At 43.8% G+C, this 18,926-nt stretch overlaps 1 protein-coding gene across 4 annotated transcripts; it reads left to right on the top strand.

Annotated features, from left to right (window-relative positions):
* Positions 1-22: 22 nt before the first annotated feature.
* On the top strand, positions 23-18,695 carry URB2 (URB2 ribosome biogenesis homolog). Of its 4 annotated transcripts, none has more exons than XM_055713932.1 (10): positions 23-114; positions 265-424; positions 1,614-1,790; positions 3,509-6,887; positions 8,813-8,973; positions 10,212-10,322; positions 11,260-11,502; positions 12,552-12,642; positions 14,294-14,433; positions 17,951-18,695. In XM_055713932.1, the coding sequence occupies exons 2-10, from the start codon at positions 299-301 to the stop codon at positions 18,146-18,148; spliced, it is 4,626 nt and encodes a 1,541-aa protein (XP_055569907.1). In that variant the 5' UTR covers positions 23-114; positions 265-298; the 3' UTR covers positions 18,149-18,695. The 4 variants fall into 4 exon arrangements, with proteins under 4 accessions (XP_055569907.1, XP_055569911.1, XP_055569910.1 ...); XM_055713936.1 differs by lacking the exon at positions 17,951-18,695 and adding an exon at positions 13,397-13,505 and having other exon boundaries at positions 14,294-14,416; XM_055713933.1 differs by having other exon boundaries at positions 74-142.
* The last annotated feature ends 231 nt before the right edge of the window (positions 18,696-18,926 follow it).

Raw genomic sequence — 18,926 nt, 5'->3', positions numbered from 1 at the left:
CTGCGGCCGCCAATGGGCGCGAAGCACCTCTCAGCCCGCCTCCCGCGATCGGCGATCGGCTGGCGCTGCCTGGCGGGGACGGAGGTCAGCGGGCGGCGCGGGCCCGGCGGGACGGTGAGGGGCGGCGGGGCCTGAGGGCACGGTGAGGGGGGCTGGGGGGGCTGGTGGCGCTGGTGGTGGAGAGGTGGGTGCGGGGCGGTGCGGGGTCTGGCTGCGGGGGCCGCGAGCGGGGGCCGCCTGTCCGACCTACTGCGTTTCTTTCAGTCGGGCCTCGTCGCCTTCCCCACGCGCGGCCCCCATGGCCGCCATCTACTCGGGGATTTACCTGAAGCTGAAAAGCGCCAAGACTCCTTGGGAGGACAAACTCAAACTCGCCCGCTTTGCGTGGGTTTCGCACCAGTGCGTTCTGCCTAATAAGGAGCAAGTAAGTATTTTCTAATGGTAAATAGCGAAAGAAAACAGTCGCGGTAGTTAATTGCTGCTGAGGAATGAATTGATTTACAAAATCCAGATCTAGTTGCTTAAGCTTTTGGCCCTGGGTAGCAGTGCAGATACAGCTCTGGTGTGGAACTGTGGGCGGCTCTTGATTTCTGTGTGGTTATTTGAAATTTTTTTGTAACATATTTCAAGTAGCTTCAGCACAAAGATCTGTATTGGGGCAGGAAGAGTAATTTTTTATGGAGAGGGTTGTGTGTGCATTCTGTCTCCCAGATAGATGAGGAACCATTCCCTTCAGAGCTGTTGTTAGCGTTGGTTATTATATTTTATACAGGACGCTGTGAAGTTTGGTGCTTCTGGTCACAGTTAAGAGCAAGAACTTCAGGGTGGGAGAGCTGACTGTAGCTAGGTTTGTGTTTTCTGATGTTCTAAACTTGTTGTGCACTCACTGTGGATTCACAGGCTTCTCCTTGCTTCCAAGTGGTTTGGTGTTCTCTGCTTGGAACCCACTCTCTCCCCTCAAGTCTTTTTTTTCCTGAAGGTCTGCTCCATGTTTTCCCAAGTGAGGGGTGTCTTGTGCTGCTCCTCCTAGCTAGTAGTTTTATGGAGTCTAGGGTTTGTGCCATCTGAGATTTGTGTTTTGAGTTATGGTTATTCCAGTAAATCAGAATATTAAACTTAGCCATACATGATCATTGTATTTTTAAATCACTGATTTAAATTAGTAGGTTTCAACCTTTTCGGGTTTGCACACTTCTAAATTCCTAGGCCTGAATTTCTAGGTAATGAATTTAAACATACAAAGAGAAGGATATGAAAGGAATACCAGTTGCCTGAAGGTGAAACCCATCTGATTGTTTGTTTTAAAAGACTACATTTTCTAATCAGTATTGACTGTCAGAATTATGCCCTGATGAAAGGGCCTTAGGATGTTCACTCCTGAAAGCTGTTTTGGGATGGTACGGAGGAGCACAGGGCCAATACTGGATTTAGGATGAAAGCTCTTAGGAATTGAAATCTACAAGGGTGGAATTCTCTGCTTATTCAGAGCTTGTTCTGCTTGGATGTAGAGCGGCTGTCAAATCATGAGTGCCGTAGTTGTGAAGAAGTACTACTTTTGTCTTGTTGTTATATGGTGGTTATTAAAGATTACTTCTTTTCCCTTTTGTTAACAGGTATTACTTGATTGGGTAAGCCATGTGTTGGTTTCATACTACAGTAAGAAGTATGAACTGGAGGATGAAGTTGTTGAGAAACTCTGGGTGTATTTAGACAACATTATCCATAGTAGAAGACTGCAAGATCTCTTAAAGAGTGGGAAGACAATTGGTCTCAGTTTTTCAATTGCACAGGTAACTAAAACTGGGGATACTTTGTAATATGCTGGATAATAGCGCATATCTTCTACAGTATGCGACTCTTCCTCACAGTGTCAGTGTTACATGAGATATGTAATATTCTATCAGATGGCTTTTAGGACCTTTACTAAAAACTTCTCTGTTTCTGTTCTGCAATACGGTTTGTATTTGTACAGTACTAAGGCTGAAAATGGCAGAGTATTCTAATCGTGATCTTCCTCTCTGTCTTTAACTTCTTTGAAGTATCAGAGAGTGAACTGGTTTAAGTATTTCAATGGGTAAGTAAAAGCTCAGTTCTGTATGTTGCTTTTCTATATTATTTACTGCTTTGTATTGCCGGTTTGCCTGGGAGTCTTGGGGAGAGAGAGGTTTTCCCTCACTGTGGGGCTCATTGCTGTCTTTCGCTTGAGTACTTGTGCACTGTGACGTGGCGTTCAGCAGATCCTGTGGCTTCTTATGATGGCTCTAAACAGTGGTGGCACTGAATTACTATTGACCTTAATCATACTGTTATTTTAGCCTCAGCTGAAAGTGAATGGGGGAGACTTCAGCTACAGTTTAGGATTGAACCAGAAAGTGTAATTTCTTATTCAGCTTCCTCGTTACAGAAATAGCAGAATTGGTGTATGGCTGCAAACGCATTCAAAGTAACTGGAAAAAAGACCCTTTTAGTTGTGATCTGTTAGAAGGAAGCATGAGGGGACTGTCTTTACCTGCAGAAATTGACTTGTGAAGTACAGAGATTTGGTTGGGTTGAATTTGTGCTACGCAGAAAGTGTGCCAAATATAAATGTGATCTGGGTGTGAAAGCCTGTCTGGCTGAAGATTCGGTGAGAGGTACAGGCCAGGGTACCCTGAAGACTGAGGGCAGAGGTGGCAAGGGGTCCAGTGGACAGAATTTAAGGATCTGTTTTAGTCTGGTGGGGTTTGAGCTAAGGAGGTGAATCCACTACAAAGTGTAAAGAGACAGATGAGGTTTTTAACCCTGGAATAGAGACAGATTTGTGAATTGTTACTGAATTTGTTTGCTGACAAGATTATCTGGAGATGAGAAAAGGGAGCAAATGAAAAGGGGATCAAAGGACCCCTTTGAGGGGGATAGGGAAATAGGGACAAAAAGATGGTAGGGAAATCAAGTTTGAGAAAAGGAAGGGAAATGCAAGTTCAAATAAACGTTAATTCTGTAGTGTTGTGTATCCCTCAGAGAAGAGGGAGAACAGTCCTTCATGTTCCGGATATCAGCAAGGAAACTGGCTCTTTTTAAAATATAAAGATGATACTTGGTCAGGGACATAAACTTCCTGGATCAAAGGTTGGATGTGTGTTGTGGGGGGGTTTGTTCATGTATGTTTGGAGCATAATTTTGGGGATCGTTCAAGAAGGGAGGAAATCTACCCCTATTCCCTTTCTGCAGGATCAACTATTAGGATCAAGTGTGGATAGTCTTATGCCGTTGCCAGTAGCACATGTACTGAATGAGGGCTTCCTCAAATGCAGGGACGCAGTTCTGGCCAAAGGAGCTTCTAGTTTGAGACCAACAGTGTGAGAGGCCTGGCAGCAGCTGTTGGCAGGTCCCTGTTGCTTCCTTCTTGCAGCCAAAGTTCACAGAAGGTGATGTTGGTTCATGATGATGAGCTTTGTCTTTGTATGTAAAATTGACTGGGTTTTTTTTCTTTCTTTTTTTTTTCTACCCCCCCCCCCCCAATCTTCAGGTCATAAACGAAAGGTTATCAGAGGCCTGTTCTCAAAAAACACAGCAAAACATTGGCACAGTGCTGAGTTGCTCCAGTGGCATCCTTTCTACTCCTTCGCTCTCCATCATTTACACAGCAAAGTGTGAGCTCTTGGTTGATCTCCTCAGCAAGCTGGCCAAGCTGGCATGTCAGCAGCTGGCTTCTGATGATGCTGTGGGTTCCCAGTTGTTCAGAGTCCTCCAGCTTACCTTTACTCAGTACCTCCTGATCCAGAGGCAGCAAACCAACCCAAATCGTGTGTTTGGGCAAGTGACAAGTCACTTGCTCCAGCCGTGTCTGCTCCTGAGACACTGGCTAACTGTGAGGAGCTGGACACAAGCAGATGACAACCATGTGCGTCAGCACCTGAGCAGGGAAATCCGAAACCAAGTAGAAACTTTGCTGCAGGCTGGGTTATTCCAGCCTGAGCTTTTCTTATCCTACAAAGAGGAGCTGCTGCCAGAACAGAACCTCCAAGAGAAGAAGAAAGGAGCTTTGAAAAGTGTTTTGCTACCAGTCAGCACAGTGCAGACCAAGCTGGGCAGTGGCTTTTGTGAACCTGCCCTTCATGGAGCTGCTGTGGCTGGTTCAGTGTCCCTGCTATATAAGCTCTTTCTGGACTCGTACTGTAAGGCGGAAAACCACCTTGTGTGTTTCCACATGCTGAGCAGCCTTTTTGGCTGTCTCAGGCTCTCTGGCCTACAGCAGGGTGTGTGGGAGGATATGCTCTCCCCTGCGGACTGGAGCACGGAGCTGCTTGCTTTGGAACAGCTTCTGAACTTGGTGCTTAGCAGTGATATCTATAATGTTGCCCGTGACCGTATCCGGCACAAGGAGGTACAGTTTGGGTTTTACCGCAAGCTAGCACAGGTGTTGTTGAGGCACTCCCAAGCTTCCATCCCTGCTTGGTTCAGGTGTCTCAAACTCTTGATGTCATTAAACCACCTTATAGTAGAGCCAGACCTGGATGACTTAGTGGCCTCAGCATGGATTGATGCCGAGGTCTCTGAGCCACGCACGAAGAAACCCCAGGAGGCTCTCATCAACACCATGTTTCAGACTTACTCCAAGCTGCGACAATTCCCACGGCTCTTTGAGGAGGTATTGACAGTCATTTGCCAGCCAGCTGCTGATCAGCTGAGACTGCCTGTCTTCTCTGCTGGCCTGACAGTAAAGCTTCATGAGTGCCTCCTTGAACTGCCACCCAACCAGATTCTGGACATTTTGTGTCTCTTTGTGGAGAAATGCCAGACCTTTATCATTCCTGATGTTGAAGGGTCAGTTGACATGGCCTTGAAGCTGCTGTCGGTGAGCTTGGTGCTGCACGCTTTTCTGTTCAACATGAGGAGCCTAGATGATGTCACCCCTTCCCCTGTGGTCCTTCGCACTCAGAGTCTGCTGGCAAAGATGCAGAAGGGAATAATTCAGCCACTGATGGAGCTGCTGCAGGCTCCTAGAAGAGAGGAAGAGAAGTCAGACCTTTGGCTAAGAAAGGCCAGTGACTCTGCTCTCCTCCTTGTTTACACTTGGGTTGAGGTAGACACTTTGTTTGGTGTTAGCTGCAGTAAATATGTGTCTCCAAAAGCTGAAATTGCTGCTGCTGTTACTGAACCTGCTGCAAGGCACTGGGGCATTTCAGCTTTACTCCCTGGTGTGGAGGAGCAGTGCTGGGAGAGAGTCATGGAACTTGCAAATAGTTTTGCCTCCACTAGTAAATATTGCTTAGAACTGCTCACGCTTCAGAAAATAAAGATGATTTTAATACAGACAAAAGCTGACCTACAGACCTTGCAGCATGCTACAGCTTTCATCCTGGAGTCCGGGAGATCCAGCATGAACAGGGGAGAATCTGAACCATGGGATGGAGATATCGGCGCAATAAGTGATCTTACTTACCCCACAGCACACTGGCACCTCATCATCTCCAACCTGACTATCCTGTTGCCGTTTATGTCCCTGAAGGATGTAGAGTACCTTGCAAATGTGCTTCTAGAGACCTTAGTATTGGCCAAAGATCAGGAAGCTGCCGCAGACCAGGAGTCTTTCATCAGCATTGGGAAGGTATCTCTTGGTTTGATGCATAGCTCCTTTCTTCCAGAAATGAAGGTCCTGCATTGTGCTTTTCTGACCAGTCTTATTCGTCGGTTTGCTAGGGTGCTGCCCACTGCTGCCAAGGATTCAGTAGATCAGCCAGTTCAACAGCTGTCTGCAGGTAATATCCCTTGGCATGAAGAAATGCTGGCTCACTGCAGATCTGTTGATCTGTGGGAAGCACCATCAGAAAACAAACTGCAGAAGAATGAGTTCAGCTTGTCTTGGAAAACACTGGAGAAGGTTGCCCAGTGTATAGTACTGTTAGCAAAAAGCTGCTGCCCTGTCATCCTGAAAGAAAGTCAGCTAGAAAGCTGCTTGGGTTTGCTAGAAATTGCTTCTCTTCTGAAACTAGACAGTCTTCTTCCCTCTGACTGTACCCGGTGTTTTCTGGTGCTCCTGTCCCTGCTAGCCAATACCAGGGCTAGAGTCTCTTGCAGCAAGCTGTTACTGCTGAAGTTTTTAAGTACCTGCTTCCGCCTCCTGAGGTGCTTGCAAGCTGGCAGGAATGCCAGCTGTATTTTTAAGGTGTTTCACGCCAGTGATGTTCTTGAGGCTGTTATGACCTCCCAGCTTACAGCTAGCAAATTCTTCACTGATGTCTTGACTGTTCCTGTTTGGGGACAGTATCTCCAGGAAGCCCAAGCCTTTTTGGAAAACTTTCTTCAGATGATTATTGAAAGAAGGCAAAGTGTGAGGCTCAACTTGGAAAAGTTCATGTCTTTCCTGGTAAGCTGCAAGTCAGATGGTGGTGCAGCCAAAAGCAAAGGCTGGAAAAACTGGAATCCCGCAGCTGGGCAGTTACTGCTCATGGCATTCACCACACTCTGTCACGTAGTCACACTCCACCTTCAGCAGCTGCCAGAAAAGAAGCTGCAGTCTGCGAATGTACTGTCTGCTCTGTTGGAGCCAGTAGTTGTGCAAATGGTCAGAACTGTTGAAGACGGTCTTCAGAGTAACACTGAAAACGAGCCTTTGCCTGTAGCATTCATACCATCTGTCACTACTCTTCTCAAAGCAGATCTGAGCCATGCTGTCAAAAAGGGCTGGCAGAAGGAGCCCAGTGGGTTTTTGGAGCAACCCCGTATTAAACTGTACCAAAAGTTTTACTCTCAGATACTGAGAGAGCTGCCCTGTGCCGGAGGTAATCTACAGTTCCTTCAGTCTGCGTTGCAGTTCCTAACGATCTTCTGCTCAGTGCCAGAGCTGTATCCTGGAAAAGAAACAGCGGTCATGGTTGTTTTTGCTATAAAAAAGCTTCTTTCTGGTATGAAAACTCCCTTTCTCCACTTCCTTTGCTAATTTTGCAGTGCAGAGGCGAGTTAAAAGGCACATAGCTTTTTGAAAAGCCTCTATGTGTTTACTTGTGTTAAAGAAGTAGCCTGTCCTTTTATAAATGCATAACAGGAAAATTTTCTAGGAGGCAATGTTGTGGTACCTGGATCACAGCCACCATCTAATTTGGTAACGATCCTCTCCTGGAAGATGCAAACATCTTAACAAAGTTGAGGTCCTGAGTTACTTGTCCCTGTAGAACATTTTGACAGTAACTAGAACATGGTAATTCCTCTGGATGTAGGGCTGAAGGTGCCATGTTCTACTCATATAGGCGGTGTAGTAGGCACTGCTGAAGCAGCTGATGTGTGCCAGGTCAGATCGGATGTGTCTTATCTGACAATCGCAGAGGACCTTACAGTAAAACACTCATCTGTTTTTGTATCTGATAGGTGAGGTTTTAGAATGATGACAATCACCTAACTCAAGCGTGCCGAACACCTGTAATTCTGATTAAAAAAAATTCTGAAGAAAAACCCTGTGGGGATTTGGCAGATCAGTCCCATTATCCCCATCAAATAAAGAGCCAGGGCTAGGAAAGACGGTTCTTGCCAGCTGTGTGACCTAATGGCTTCTTTTTATTGTCTTGTTCAGAGAGAGGAACTAAACGCAGCACAGATGTAACGGTTCTCTTTGACTTCTTCAAAGAGTTGGAATTCATTGAACTTACTGCTAACATGCTCTACTGCAGTAGTCTCCAAACATTTTTGATTGTGCACACATATCAGTAAAAAAATAAATAAATTGAGCATGCAGCCTCAATATATGTTTATTTATATGCATGTGCTACTCTACTGGTATGCTATGTACTTTACAAAGCATACACAAAAGTTTAACAAGCATGAGATGAAGATGAAATAAACATTTTTACATTTTATTTTATTTATTAAAGATATTTTCTTTACAATTCCCACACCCCAGTGGCTTGTCTTGTGCAGACCCTGGGGTGTGCGCTCTCCACTTCAGAGGCTATTGCTCAAATGAACCACAATCATGATCTCAGATGTTTTTACTGGCATTAGGTAGCTAAGAACAGAGCACAGCTCTCCATGGAAAATCTGATCTTGAATTTGAAAAGTTGAGTTTGATCTAGGGGTTCAGTAAGGGCACTGAGAGCAGGGATTTCGCATTAGAACTAGGGACCATAAGGATGTGTCAATTGCTGTGATTTTTCTCCTGAGTTTTCTCTCCCTCATCCTGTGCCTCACTTCACTGTTGTAAGATTGGTAAAGTGCTTTTGCCTGGAGACATAATTAATCACTGTAAAATGCTGTAAGAATTTCTGATGAATAAGTAAAGTATTCAGTGAGGTGAAATATGAATTCCTGTTGAAGAAGACTTTTGGCATTGCCACAGATCCTGTGGATACTTGTGGAACTAAGAAACAAGCCATCGGAATCAATTAAGATACAAGTTAGTCTAGGACTCCCTACGTAGTAATAATGGAGTGAGTGGGGAGTGTGAATTATGATCAGTAGAGACCTAAACTTTCTCAGCCTAATGCTTTTGTGACTTGTGATGGCTCTGTGGCCAGCATTTGTCGTAAAGCCTTGTGGGCTGTTTAGCCTCCTCCCTTGGCTTGGGCACACGCTTTATTGTAGTGTTTCCGTGCTGGTAAAGGCTTTTTATTGGTATAATGACTGCTCTGTGAACCCTAGGGTAGGAAATACTTGAGAACAGCAATCCATTGCACTAGTAGGGAGGGAGGTAAAGGGAAATCATGGGGCCCTCTATGCATTTGTGTATTAAAAAGGTACCTGCAGAGCTGTTTTAAGGTTCAGTTCACCCTGTTCTTACCTGTTGAAGTCCTTGTGTTGGGAATTGATTAATACATGCTGCTGTCTCTTGACTACGTAGGTCCTGCAATCACAACCCAGATGATCCAAAGTATGCAGATAGAGCTGACAGAGGTGCTTGTCCAGCTGCTGGGAAACTGCTCGGCTGAGGAGTTTTATACCATAATGAGGCTGGTGCTACAGGGACTTGAAATGAGGAATGTTTGGCAACAGAAAGCTAAAGTAAGGCATGAGCTTAGTTTAGTCAACTTCCTTCTTCAGTTTCCTGGATCTTGATAAAATTTTGTTGTCTGAATAACATCTGATAAATATTTTTTTCCTCTTCCTGCTTTATGTTCAGCGGTCAAGTCAAATTAATTTACGTGTTTAAGGGCTTGGTAACCACGCTGAGGTATATATGTTCTGGATATAAATTAAGAGAGGTGGAAAGATCATGGAAACCTACTGGAAAAACTTTCTGTCCCGTTTAAGGACTCAGCAGTCTTAATTCCATGTATTATTAACAGAAACCACACAGCTGTGATGTTACAGGCCATGCTACAATTATTTTTCTACTTGCTTATCAGAGCTCTTGCATGACAGATACTAGCAGTCAGTGAGTTTAACCACTGTTTGTCTGTGGCTGCTCTTAAAGTGTTAAAGGGACTTTTAGAAATGCTGGCATTTTTACATAAAATCAAAACTGCACCTGTGCTTTTGATATTTGTCTCTATAAAGATATACTCTGTAATAACCAGGTACCATTCAGTAGCCTTTTAAATACTGAGCCTTTCTCCTGAGCAGCTTAAGCAGCAGCGGTGACATATGGAACACTTCTGGCAAAAAAGCCAGCTGTACCTCCATAAAAAGCTCAGTGACATGAGAATGGAACTTGGATTGAACTTGGGGGTTTATCTGGCTCTGTCTTATTTGTCAGAAATAGACAAGAATGTACTGCATGAATTCTAGATACATCTTTTTGAAAGTGTGTCTGGAGTTCTTGTACTGTGCATATAATTCCTGCCACCTAAGAATAGCTAGAATAGCTTGTAATGTATTTCTTTTATCAACCTCTCATAACAGCCAGCAAGTAAGAAAAAAACTGCTGCCAAATGCAGCATTCTTAGCATATAGTATACTGCTGTCCTTGTATTCTCATTGCTTCCCTCTGTTATCTAGTGGCAGTTGAAGGAAAAGGCTTTCCTTTCTTAAAAATCACGTAAGCCTTTCTGTACAGTAAGTTGCTTGTGAAATAAATATAGCATGCAGTACATTTGGGCCAGTGCTGTTCAGCATATTGAGTTTTGCTGAGCTGCTGCTTACTTCACAGCTTCCAAAGAGATGCGTTGGTGGGAGGACTTTCATGTGTCAAGGCTCTGGTAATGCTCAAAACTGCCACTGCCCTTGAAAGAGCTCTTCTGTACTTGAAAGCAGCCAGTGCATCTTGTACCCACGACTGATCATCAATTTGCTTTCTGCAGGAAGTATTGTCAGCTGTTACGCTAACCAAATTGTTGCTCAGCTGCCCATTAAGCGGAGACAAAGAAAAAGCTTTCTGGTTTGCCAGCCCACAGATAATCACAGCTTTAGCTGTAAGTATCTCTTTATTGTAACTTCATTACCTATCCATTTTATTTGTTGGAGTCTGCAGTTGTTTACATCTAACATGCACAGAGGCATACAGAAACAAAAAAGGGGTGGATATTAGACAAAGCCATACCACATCCACCTGTGCTTTTTTGTCTAGACCCTCTCTCCCCTCCTTCCTCAAGTAAATCTGTGAGTGCAGTGCGTAGGTTGTCCATTTCTTATTATCAGTAATTTTCTGGGACTGCACCTTGTAATCTGGAGCTTGTGAGAAACTGCTTGGGCTGCAGCGAAGAGAGTCTAAATCTCTTGTCCTTCCTCCTGTCCAAAGGAGAAGGTAACTGTCAGCCACGTGTCATAGCAGAAGCCAACAGCAGCAAAACAAAACAAAAAAAGTGCTTGTATTAAGGAAATAATAATATAGATTCACTGAATTATGAATGGGAAGCTTAACTTAAAGTTATGAAACCCATGTTTCCTGTCCCTCATTTGTACAGCATACAAACCTAGTGATGCAGTTTTTTCTTCTCTGATAGTGATGGTGTCTGTAGACCCGCATTTGTCAGAGGTTGGCTCTGCAGTGCCTGGGAACCATGAGCATGCAATTTATGCCTTTTTTTGTTTGGTTTGCATGCTTGTAAAGAAGAGAACTGCATCCGTGCATCCATGTGAGAGGGTGCAAAGAGGTGGTGGTTGTCAGGGGACTGGAAAGTATTACAATTCCACGCTCACAGCAATGCTTTCTTGAAGGGCATCATGTGCATCCTTGCCCAGGATGCCGTTTCACAAAAATGGCAAAAATGCAGGAGTCTCCCTGTCAGTCCAGCTTGCAGCAGTCTAGTTCCACTGACTCAAGTCAGAGCATTATGGTTCTCTGGTGTGCAAATGGTAGTGATAGGTGGCTAATGCACTCCTCGTTATCTGTTTCCTGTATCCTTGTAGATGCAAACCAAAGAGGCCTGTCAGGACCAGTCACTGGTTTCCACCATAGTTATACCTATTCTAGAGACTGCAGCAGCACTGCTAAGGCAAGGAGAAGGGATTCTCTTAAATCCACACCATGTGGCACTGTCATTCAGCATTCTCCTGACAGTCCCTTTGGATCATCTGAAGACAGAAGACTATCGTGGTGTCTTCCTGGGAGTCCATGAAGTGCTCTTCTCTATTGTGCAGTGTCATCCAAAGGTACATCTGTGAGGGAGTGGGAGGAGGGGAAAAAGGTGGAAAGAACGAACATAGAGGCCGTGATGAGATTTTTATTTTTCTTTGAATAGTGGCTTTGAAAGAATTTGTCCTGATAGTATGAAAATGCTTTGTACTGTTTGTCATTTAGAAGGCTGGGAATCTCAAAATCACATAATTTCAGTTGCTTTTCTGCTTTGTTTTATTGCCTGCATTGTTCTTTGGCAGCAGATTGCTTATCAACATCTGATGCCAGATTAGAATAAGACTTTCCCTATTTTTATGATTGATTTCTAGAAGCACTAATGTCGCAGGCTCTAGGAGCTCATTCTCACTGGAGATCAAGATTCTGCAATCCTTAGAAAGCAGGCCTTAGATGTGTTAGAAGTTGGTGACCTTCAAACGTTGTACCATCCTGGTGTTCTTGTCAGCCTTCTGGCGTGGGAAAGTGAAGATGTGCCAGCACTTGCAGGGGGCTGGTGATACTCCTACATGGAATATGTAGGCAGAGGTGGAAGAAAAAAAGGAAAGGGGCCTCATGCATTTGTATTAGAACTGAGGGTGAAGCTAAAGATGGGGAAATGGCAAATTCTAAAAGCAAGGCAGTACACATTGCTAAAATGCCCTTACGAAAACCCTGGTGGTAGAAAGCTGCCTATCCAGGCTGTTTTCACACAGTGATCTGTGGTGTTATTGGACCCTGTGTTCTGTGAATCATTCTGGCTACACAGGTTCTCTACCAGCAAGAACAAATTTCCTAGACGTTAGGGTACTAAATCAAATGCTGCTTCGGAGAGATGAAGTAACTTTAATATGCTTATTTGTTATTTGTATTTGAATATGGCCAGGACTGCAGCCCTGCCTCAGGATTTTCATGTTCTAGATACTGTATGGGAGCACAATGAAGAGAGTCTCTGCTCCTGACAGCTCTATAGACCATATAGTTCCCTTCACAGGAATTGATCTCCCTCAGCCTGTGGGGTGGTGTACCTCTGCCCTCTCTACTCCCTTTACTATATCATCTCAGATGTTTTTACTTCATGTCTTTGCAGGTGCTGTTGAAAGCAGCACCGTCTTTTCTGAACAGTTTCCATCGTCTGGTTGTTTCTGTCATGCATGAAGGACGTCAGAAAGGAGACAGAGGTACCGGATCTTTTCCACTTTTGCATTATATATACACACACACTGGAATTTTGTATACTTTGCAAGAGGAGGTGCAGAAATGGGCGGTCTGACACCAGAAGCAAAGTCCTCAAACGCTAGCTGTGGCATTGAAACAGTCAGTCCTGTAGCCCTGTCTGTCCTTTATGTAAAACCGAGGATGAGCTTTTTAGTGTCCGTGGGCTTACGAAGATAACTGGGGCTCCTGTGGAGCTGCATGCAGACAGCACTGCTTTAGGTGAGTAAGGTGTTCGCCACAGGAGAACTTACAGGAGTCAGTAAGGCTTGCTGTGCCCAGGTTCTGCTCTTCCTATCAACCCCCGGTGCCTGAAAGCACGGTGGCTGTGAAGTCTGGTGGTCCATGCTAATATGCCAGAGTTCTAGCCCCAAACTGATTGTACTAAATCGAGCTTCTCGAGGCTGGAACTAAGTTTACTACAGACCTGAATTGTCACCATTCTATATTAGGCTTAAAGCCAGAACATTACACATATCTGAAGTATCAATTGGGATTAGCTGATATATCTGTATAGTCAAGGATTTGGAATTAGGGTGGTTAAATATCTCAAAAGGAAGAAAAAAAATAAGACTTCACTGGAAGTTATTAAAGAATTTGCATTGTTGAAGTAGCCAAGTCAAAGATGTTCACAGTGATGAAGGTAATCATCCTGTGCTTTATGCTGGTCAGGACACAAATATCCTGTCATTAATAGCAGTGACTTATTGAGACAATCAGTTGCAGGCCATGAAGTCAACTGGTATCCCGGCTTTCCACTGATGTCCTACAGATTATGCCATGTTCAGATTTATCTCGGTTGATATGTTGCCCACAGCTGCGGGCAAGTGTAAGTGTATGTGTGTGTCATGGAGGAATATACTAACAAAGGCTCAGTGATAGACAAAAAGGGTATGTTGAACTGGTGCCAAACTTTGAGAATTTGAGAATTATTGCTTGCTTCTGCAATACGTTTACGTAAGGCAGGGGTAACGGGAAATATACAGGTATGTGGCACCCTCAAGTTGATGCAGGATTATTCTATTTTCGTAACAGTTTACAAGAAAAGAGTTTCTGGAATTTCCTTCTCCCTTGTTTGTGTTACCTTCATTCGTTGCCTACTGAGTAAATTCTCAGGTGATCTCTCCAGCCTCACTTTAAATATCTCCAGCGATGTGGCTTCTGCTGCTGTATTCCACATAATAGATCTCATCAGGAAGCTTTCTTACTATGCTGTTTCTAAGAGATGTCTTCTGATTTTCTGTAGGTAGAGAATATAATTTTCCTGTCTCCTTGTTCTCTCCTCCACAGTGCTAGCTGGGACTGAATCATGGAAGGGACTGTAGCAGTAGCGGCTGCTTTTAGCACTTCAACATCTGTAACAAATACTTTTTGCCTTGCAGTGCACAAGGAGTCGGAATCAGCGTGCTCTTACAAGATAACCGCTGTAAGAGATGCGTATGGTGTGTTGTTGGGGGCCTTTCAGCTGGGGCTTCATAAGAAAAGATAAATTGGGCAAGCTGGCATTGGCTTCATGTAGTTCAAGAATCATGGAAGACTGGGTGATGATTCTTTGGTGTTTTTTTCCTAGTGTTTTTAAGCCTCAAATGCCAGGCTGCACATCTTTTTCTGTTTTAGGCAACACCGATGAGTTTGAAGTTATACTGAAGTGTGCACACTTGGTGGAACGGATGTATACTCATATTGCTGCAGAAATGGAGGACTTCACTGTGTTTTCTGCTTTCATTGTGGCTCAGTATGTGACTGAATTGCAGAAGGTAACATGTTCTCATTCATCTTGAAAGTGCCATGGTATTGTGCTGGCTTTGGAATTCCTGTTCCAAAGTGTTAAGTTGTGTAAAATCTGTGAAGTTATGAAAGTTGCTGTGCCTCGTGGGGATACAGGTTTGATCTAGACACTGTTACTTCGAGCAAGAGTTCCTGAGAATCTTTCTTACCCAGCTTCAGCTCCTGAAAACTTTCTAAAGGTGTGAGCTGTGGGGGCTTTTTAAGGCAAAACAGTGCAATGCCTATTTACAGAACTGCTTTGCTTTTCTGTCATGTCAGGTGTTGCTTTTCCTGCCTGTTGTGTTAGGTGGTTCTCCCAGCTAGTCTCAGTTGTCCAAAACTGAGCAGATAGGGCCCCATCTGGCTAAACAATGGAGAAAAATTCTCCTGGAAAATATCTTTTAATCTGGTCAAAATGAGTAAATGAATGGGAAAAATGTTACCAAGCTGGAGAATTATTAGCTTTTCAGTAACTCTCCCTTACCAAAGATACTCTGATCCTTACTGAAACAACTGCTCCTGCTATTAGGGATGCCAGAGCCAGGTCAGTAGCTTCTGACATCCAGACCTAAGTTCAAATTGTCATTCTGTTCAGCCTGATGGATTTAGATTTCACCAGGGTTTGAATGCTGCGTGTGTTGCAATTACCTGTAAATGGTTTATTTGTGACTCTGGTCTGGGCATGGGCTGAAATACAGAAAGGAATTTTAGTCTTTGTTTTTAGGCTCTCTTACTATAAAAATATCCCTACTGGTGCTATGTTTCTGAAGGATTATGATGTAACCAATGTAAGTAACCACGAAGGTTGTTATGGATCTTAAACTCGGCTGCCTTTTCTATTACCTGGCTTTTTTCCGAGGTTTGTGAGCAAAACAGCGGGATATGTGAGTTTTTAGCCATGTTTTTTAGTGTTCCTGGTAAATTGGTTATTGTTTAGGTAGTAAACATAGTAGTTCAGCAAATACTAGGGATTTAGTAATTTAGTAAACTGAATTACTGTTAAGACTGCTGCTCTGTCTCTGAAATCTGTAATCTGTTCACCACTGAATGTGAGTTAGAAAGCCTGACTTGAATTGTCAAATGACCTTTTAAAGTTGAAAGGACACTTACCTCAAGACAAAGTCTCATGAGACTTCTAGGAAGGTTTTGTGCCGTACTTGCACTGGGAAATCAAAGTGTGATAGCTGAAACCACAGGTCAGTAATGTATGTATGGAACCCTTGGGTGTGGAAAGGGGAATTGGTGTAGTGAGCCACCAGATGCTGTGACAAAGGCGTTTTCTGTCTGACAGAATAGGTAGCTCACAAGTAGGCAATGATTTATTGCTCATTAGGCTGGTTGGAATTGATGGATACTGGTGGAAGGGGAGGCCTCATCATGCCTGTCTTGAGAGGCACGTACATGTCTTTCATGTTGCTCTGCAGAGGGAGAGAGAAACTCCTTTAACCGTTCATCACTTCAGACTCCAGATCAGTGGCTTTCAGCCTGTGATCTGAAGACCCTGGAGGTCCATCAAAGGTAACAGAAAAACATGTTGGTAGATTTAAGTCTGTGTATGGGCATCTGCACACTTCCTGGAACCCTTTTAAGGTCTGCAGACCAAAACTGGTGAAAGCTACTGGCCCAAACAGTCACTTACTCCTAAAGTAGCTGTGTAACAGTCCCCTCAGTGCTTCCTCTTTATACCAGGAAATTAATTATCCTTGTGAATTATTTTGTGTTAATCTAGAAAGATTCCTTGTTGGAGTGGGTGGCATCTATAGCCTCTTTCATGCTGTTGACAGTGCTTTTCCCCTGTTGTCTATGAGCTGTTGCTTAATTCAGCATAGTGAAATACCTCTTCACACATTTAATGTCTCACATCAAGAGCTCTGTAATGCTTGACAAATTGGTTGTGCTAACTATATAGACCATAAAACACTTAAAAGCATAATTAACTGCCAGCCAGTAGTGGCAGTTGTTTAAATCTTTGGTTGTGCTTCCCATAGTGTTATTGGAGGTTGTTTATAGGAAACTGCACTGCAAAGCAAGAATGACCCAAATAAGGCACGGGTCCAGATTAATTTGTGATGTGAGGGATGCAGTTCCATTAACTGCAGCTCTGAGGTATCTGCTTATCCCAAGTGGGACATCTGGTCCATCTTGTTAATAGCTGTGGGTTTTCCCACCCTTGTTCTCTGCAGTCATTTCTCTGCCCTAGGAAGGGAGAGCCCAGCCCAGTGCATTCACTGGGAGTTGTGATGCTGAACCCGGTCTGTTACTTTGGTGCATGGTGCAGGGAGAAATAGCATCTGTTATAAATCAGCCAATAGATAACTGACATAGAGGGGGAAAACATGACCACCTTTTGGATATGCAAACTCTTCAGGGTCACAGAAAGTCTTATGTGCCTTAATACCCACTGTATGTTTTTCCCAGCTATGTTAGCAGGTCTAATAAAATATATTAGCTGTTTTATGTTTAGGGCAGAGAAAGAGCAGGAGCCTGTCACAGTGATTAGGAGTGCACTTCATTAGCCGAAAGTTTATTAGTTGCCTCAGGAAGAAAGAAGTCTGAATTTTAATGACAGCTTTTTATGTAATTTTCATTAGGCCTGGAGTGCAGAAGCTTAGGTTTGGAGGCATAAAGCTCATTTGGGGATGCAGCAAAGACAAGACATGGTTCTGTGGCAAAAATAATGTGATTATGCCAGAGGCCTGCACCGCCTCAGGCAGCGAAGTACTTAGGAAGTGATTTGTGAGCATAGGAGAAATTTCAGTTAGCCTGGAGCACCTGAGGACTCCAGAGTCAGTGCTGATACTCCTGGCTGTAGTGGCGGTTCTGCTGGTTGTGGGGTTGAGCAGGGTAATGGCAGGAGCAGGGCACTGAGTCCCGAGTCATTTGTGGTATTTCTTCAACTTTCTGCATGACTTCAGGCAAGGTGCCCGATTCCTGGTCTTGAAACAGATCAAGGAAGTGCACATCTCCTGAGCTTTTTGAAAGCTTCTTTTATTAAGGCTTATACTTATAAAGTCTTTGGATACAAACTGTTAGGTAAGTATCAAGTTGTTAAGTGGTAAGTTAAAATTGATTGACTACCCAGTGTAAATTACAGGATAGCCTAAAGGAAGTGCTCATTTGAAACTGAGACTCAGTAGCATACGGCATGCAGAATTAACTGAAACGTGTAATCCAGGGCAAGTATTTTAGGTTTCTTTAATTGTAGTTTTTCTGCTGAGGAGTTCTCTTGTGATTCCGAGATGATCAGTGTCTTTGCCTCCACAGCAATGTGTATAGCAGCCCTCTTGCGGATTTTATTGCAAGGGGCATGCTTGTTCTGCAAAACACGTTTGCAAAAATCAGGAAAATACTGCTTGAGTCAAAATATTGGATTTTATCTAATGGGCTGTTCCAGGTGGTCTGATGCACTGGATATCATGTTGTCAGCATTTAATGTATACTGACTGTTAAAGGGGTATTTTCTTGCCTTTTTGTTTTAAGTTTAATGCGGTTTTGTTCTTCTCCTAGGTGACTTTGCACCCGGCTGTGAAGAAACATCTCACAGAAGGGATATATCACATCCTTGACCTCTGCATTGAACGCGACGTCAAGTTCTTAAATGCATCGCTACCAGCAGGTGTAAGGGAGGTCTTTAAGGATCTGTATAATGATTACAACCACTACCACAAAGCAAAAAAACAGGGGGAGGAAAAATATACTGCATGATGAATCCTGCCTGGTGCTGCATAATCAGTTATGAATTGATCTTGCAGTGCTCAGAAAATCCTTCTTTGCTGTTGGGTTTGGGATGACTAGTGAGATCAAATCTGAAGAGGGTCCTCTAAACGTGGATTGCATCTGTCTCTATGCAGCCAGCCTTTGTAGTGGGGAACAGGGGAATGGGGAGGGAGGATGTGCTGTTAGGTCTGGTCCTGCTGTGTGCCAGAAATGGCAGAACTGCTGCACCTGTGCTGGCCCCAGTGAACTCACTGGGAGCCCTGGGGAGCTCGCTGCAGTCTGGCAGCAGATGTCAGGCTTCAGGCTTTGGCACATCATAGTGCTTATCTGTGGAAGCAACAGTCTGGCGTAAAAGCCAGTGAGGGTTATAATGCCTGCTCTCGCTTATGTGGTAAGCAGAATTAAAGCAGTTAAAGTGCTTATTTTTGTACGCTGTTATTTTATATTTTGTCACTGAAGAATGTGACTGTTACACAGCCACAGGGTATGTTACTGTGTAAAACTGGAAGTACAGTAAAAAATTTGAAGGTTTGTATCTCTTTGCTTGTTTGGTTTTGTTCTTGAGTCCAGCCCTTGGCAACCTGGTCTGACCTATTGAATTACCTTGCCCAACTGTATTATCCTGTGATCTCCTGATAATCAAAAAGGCTATTTACTGCCCTGGTCGATTTACTGTCATTAAGCAATTAACACTTAGTCATCTGAGCTGTGATCACTCTCGGTGTACGTTTTTAGCTTGTTACAAATGTTACATAGCAAGACCTAT

Source organism: Falco cherrug, chromosome 6 (assembly GCF_023634085.1).
Source record: "Falco cherrug isolate bFalChe1 chromosome 6, bFalChe1.pri, whole genome shotgun sequence".
Lineage (NCBI taxonomy): Eukaryota > Metazoa > Chordata > Aves > Falconiformes > Falconidae > Falco > Falco cherrug.
Note: the sequence above shows the minus strand (reverse complement) of the source record. Positions and strands in the feature narration are given on the sequence as shown.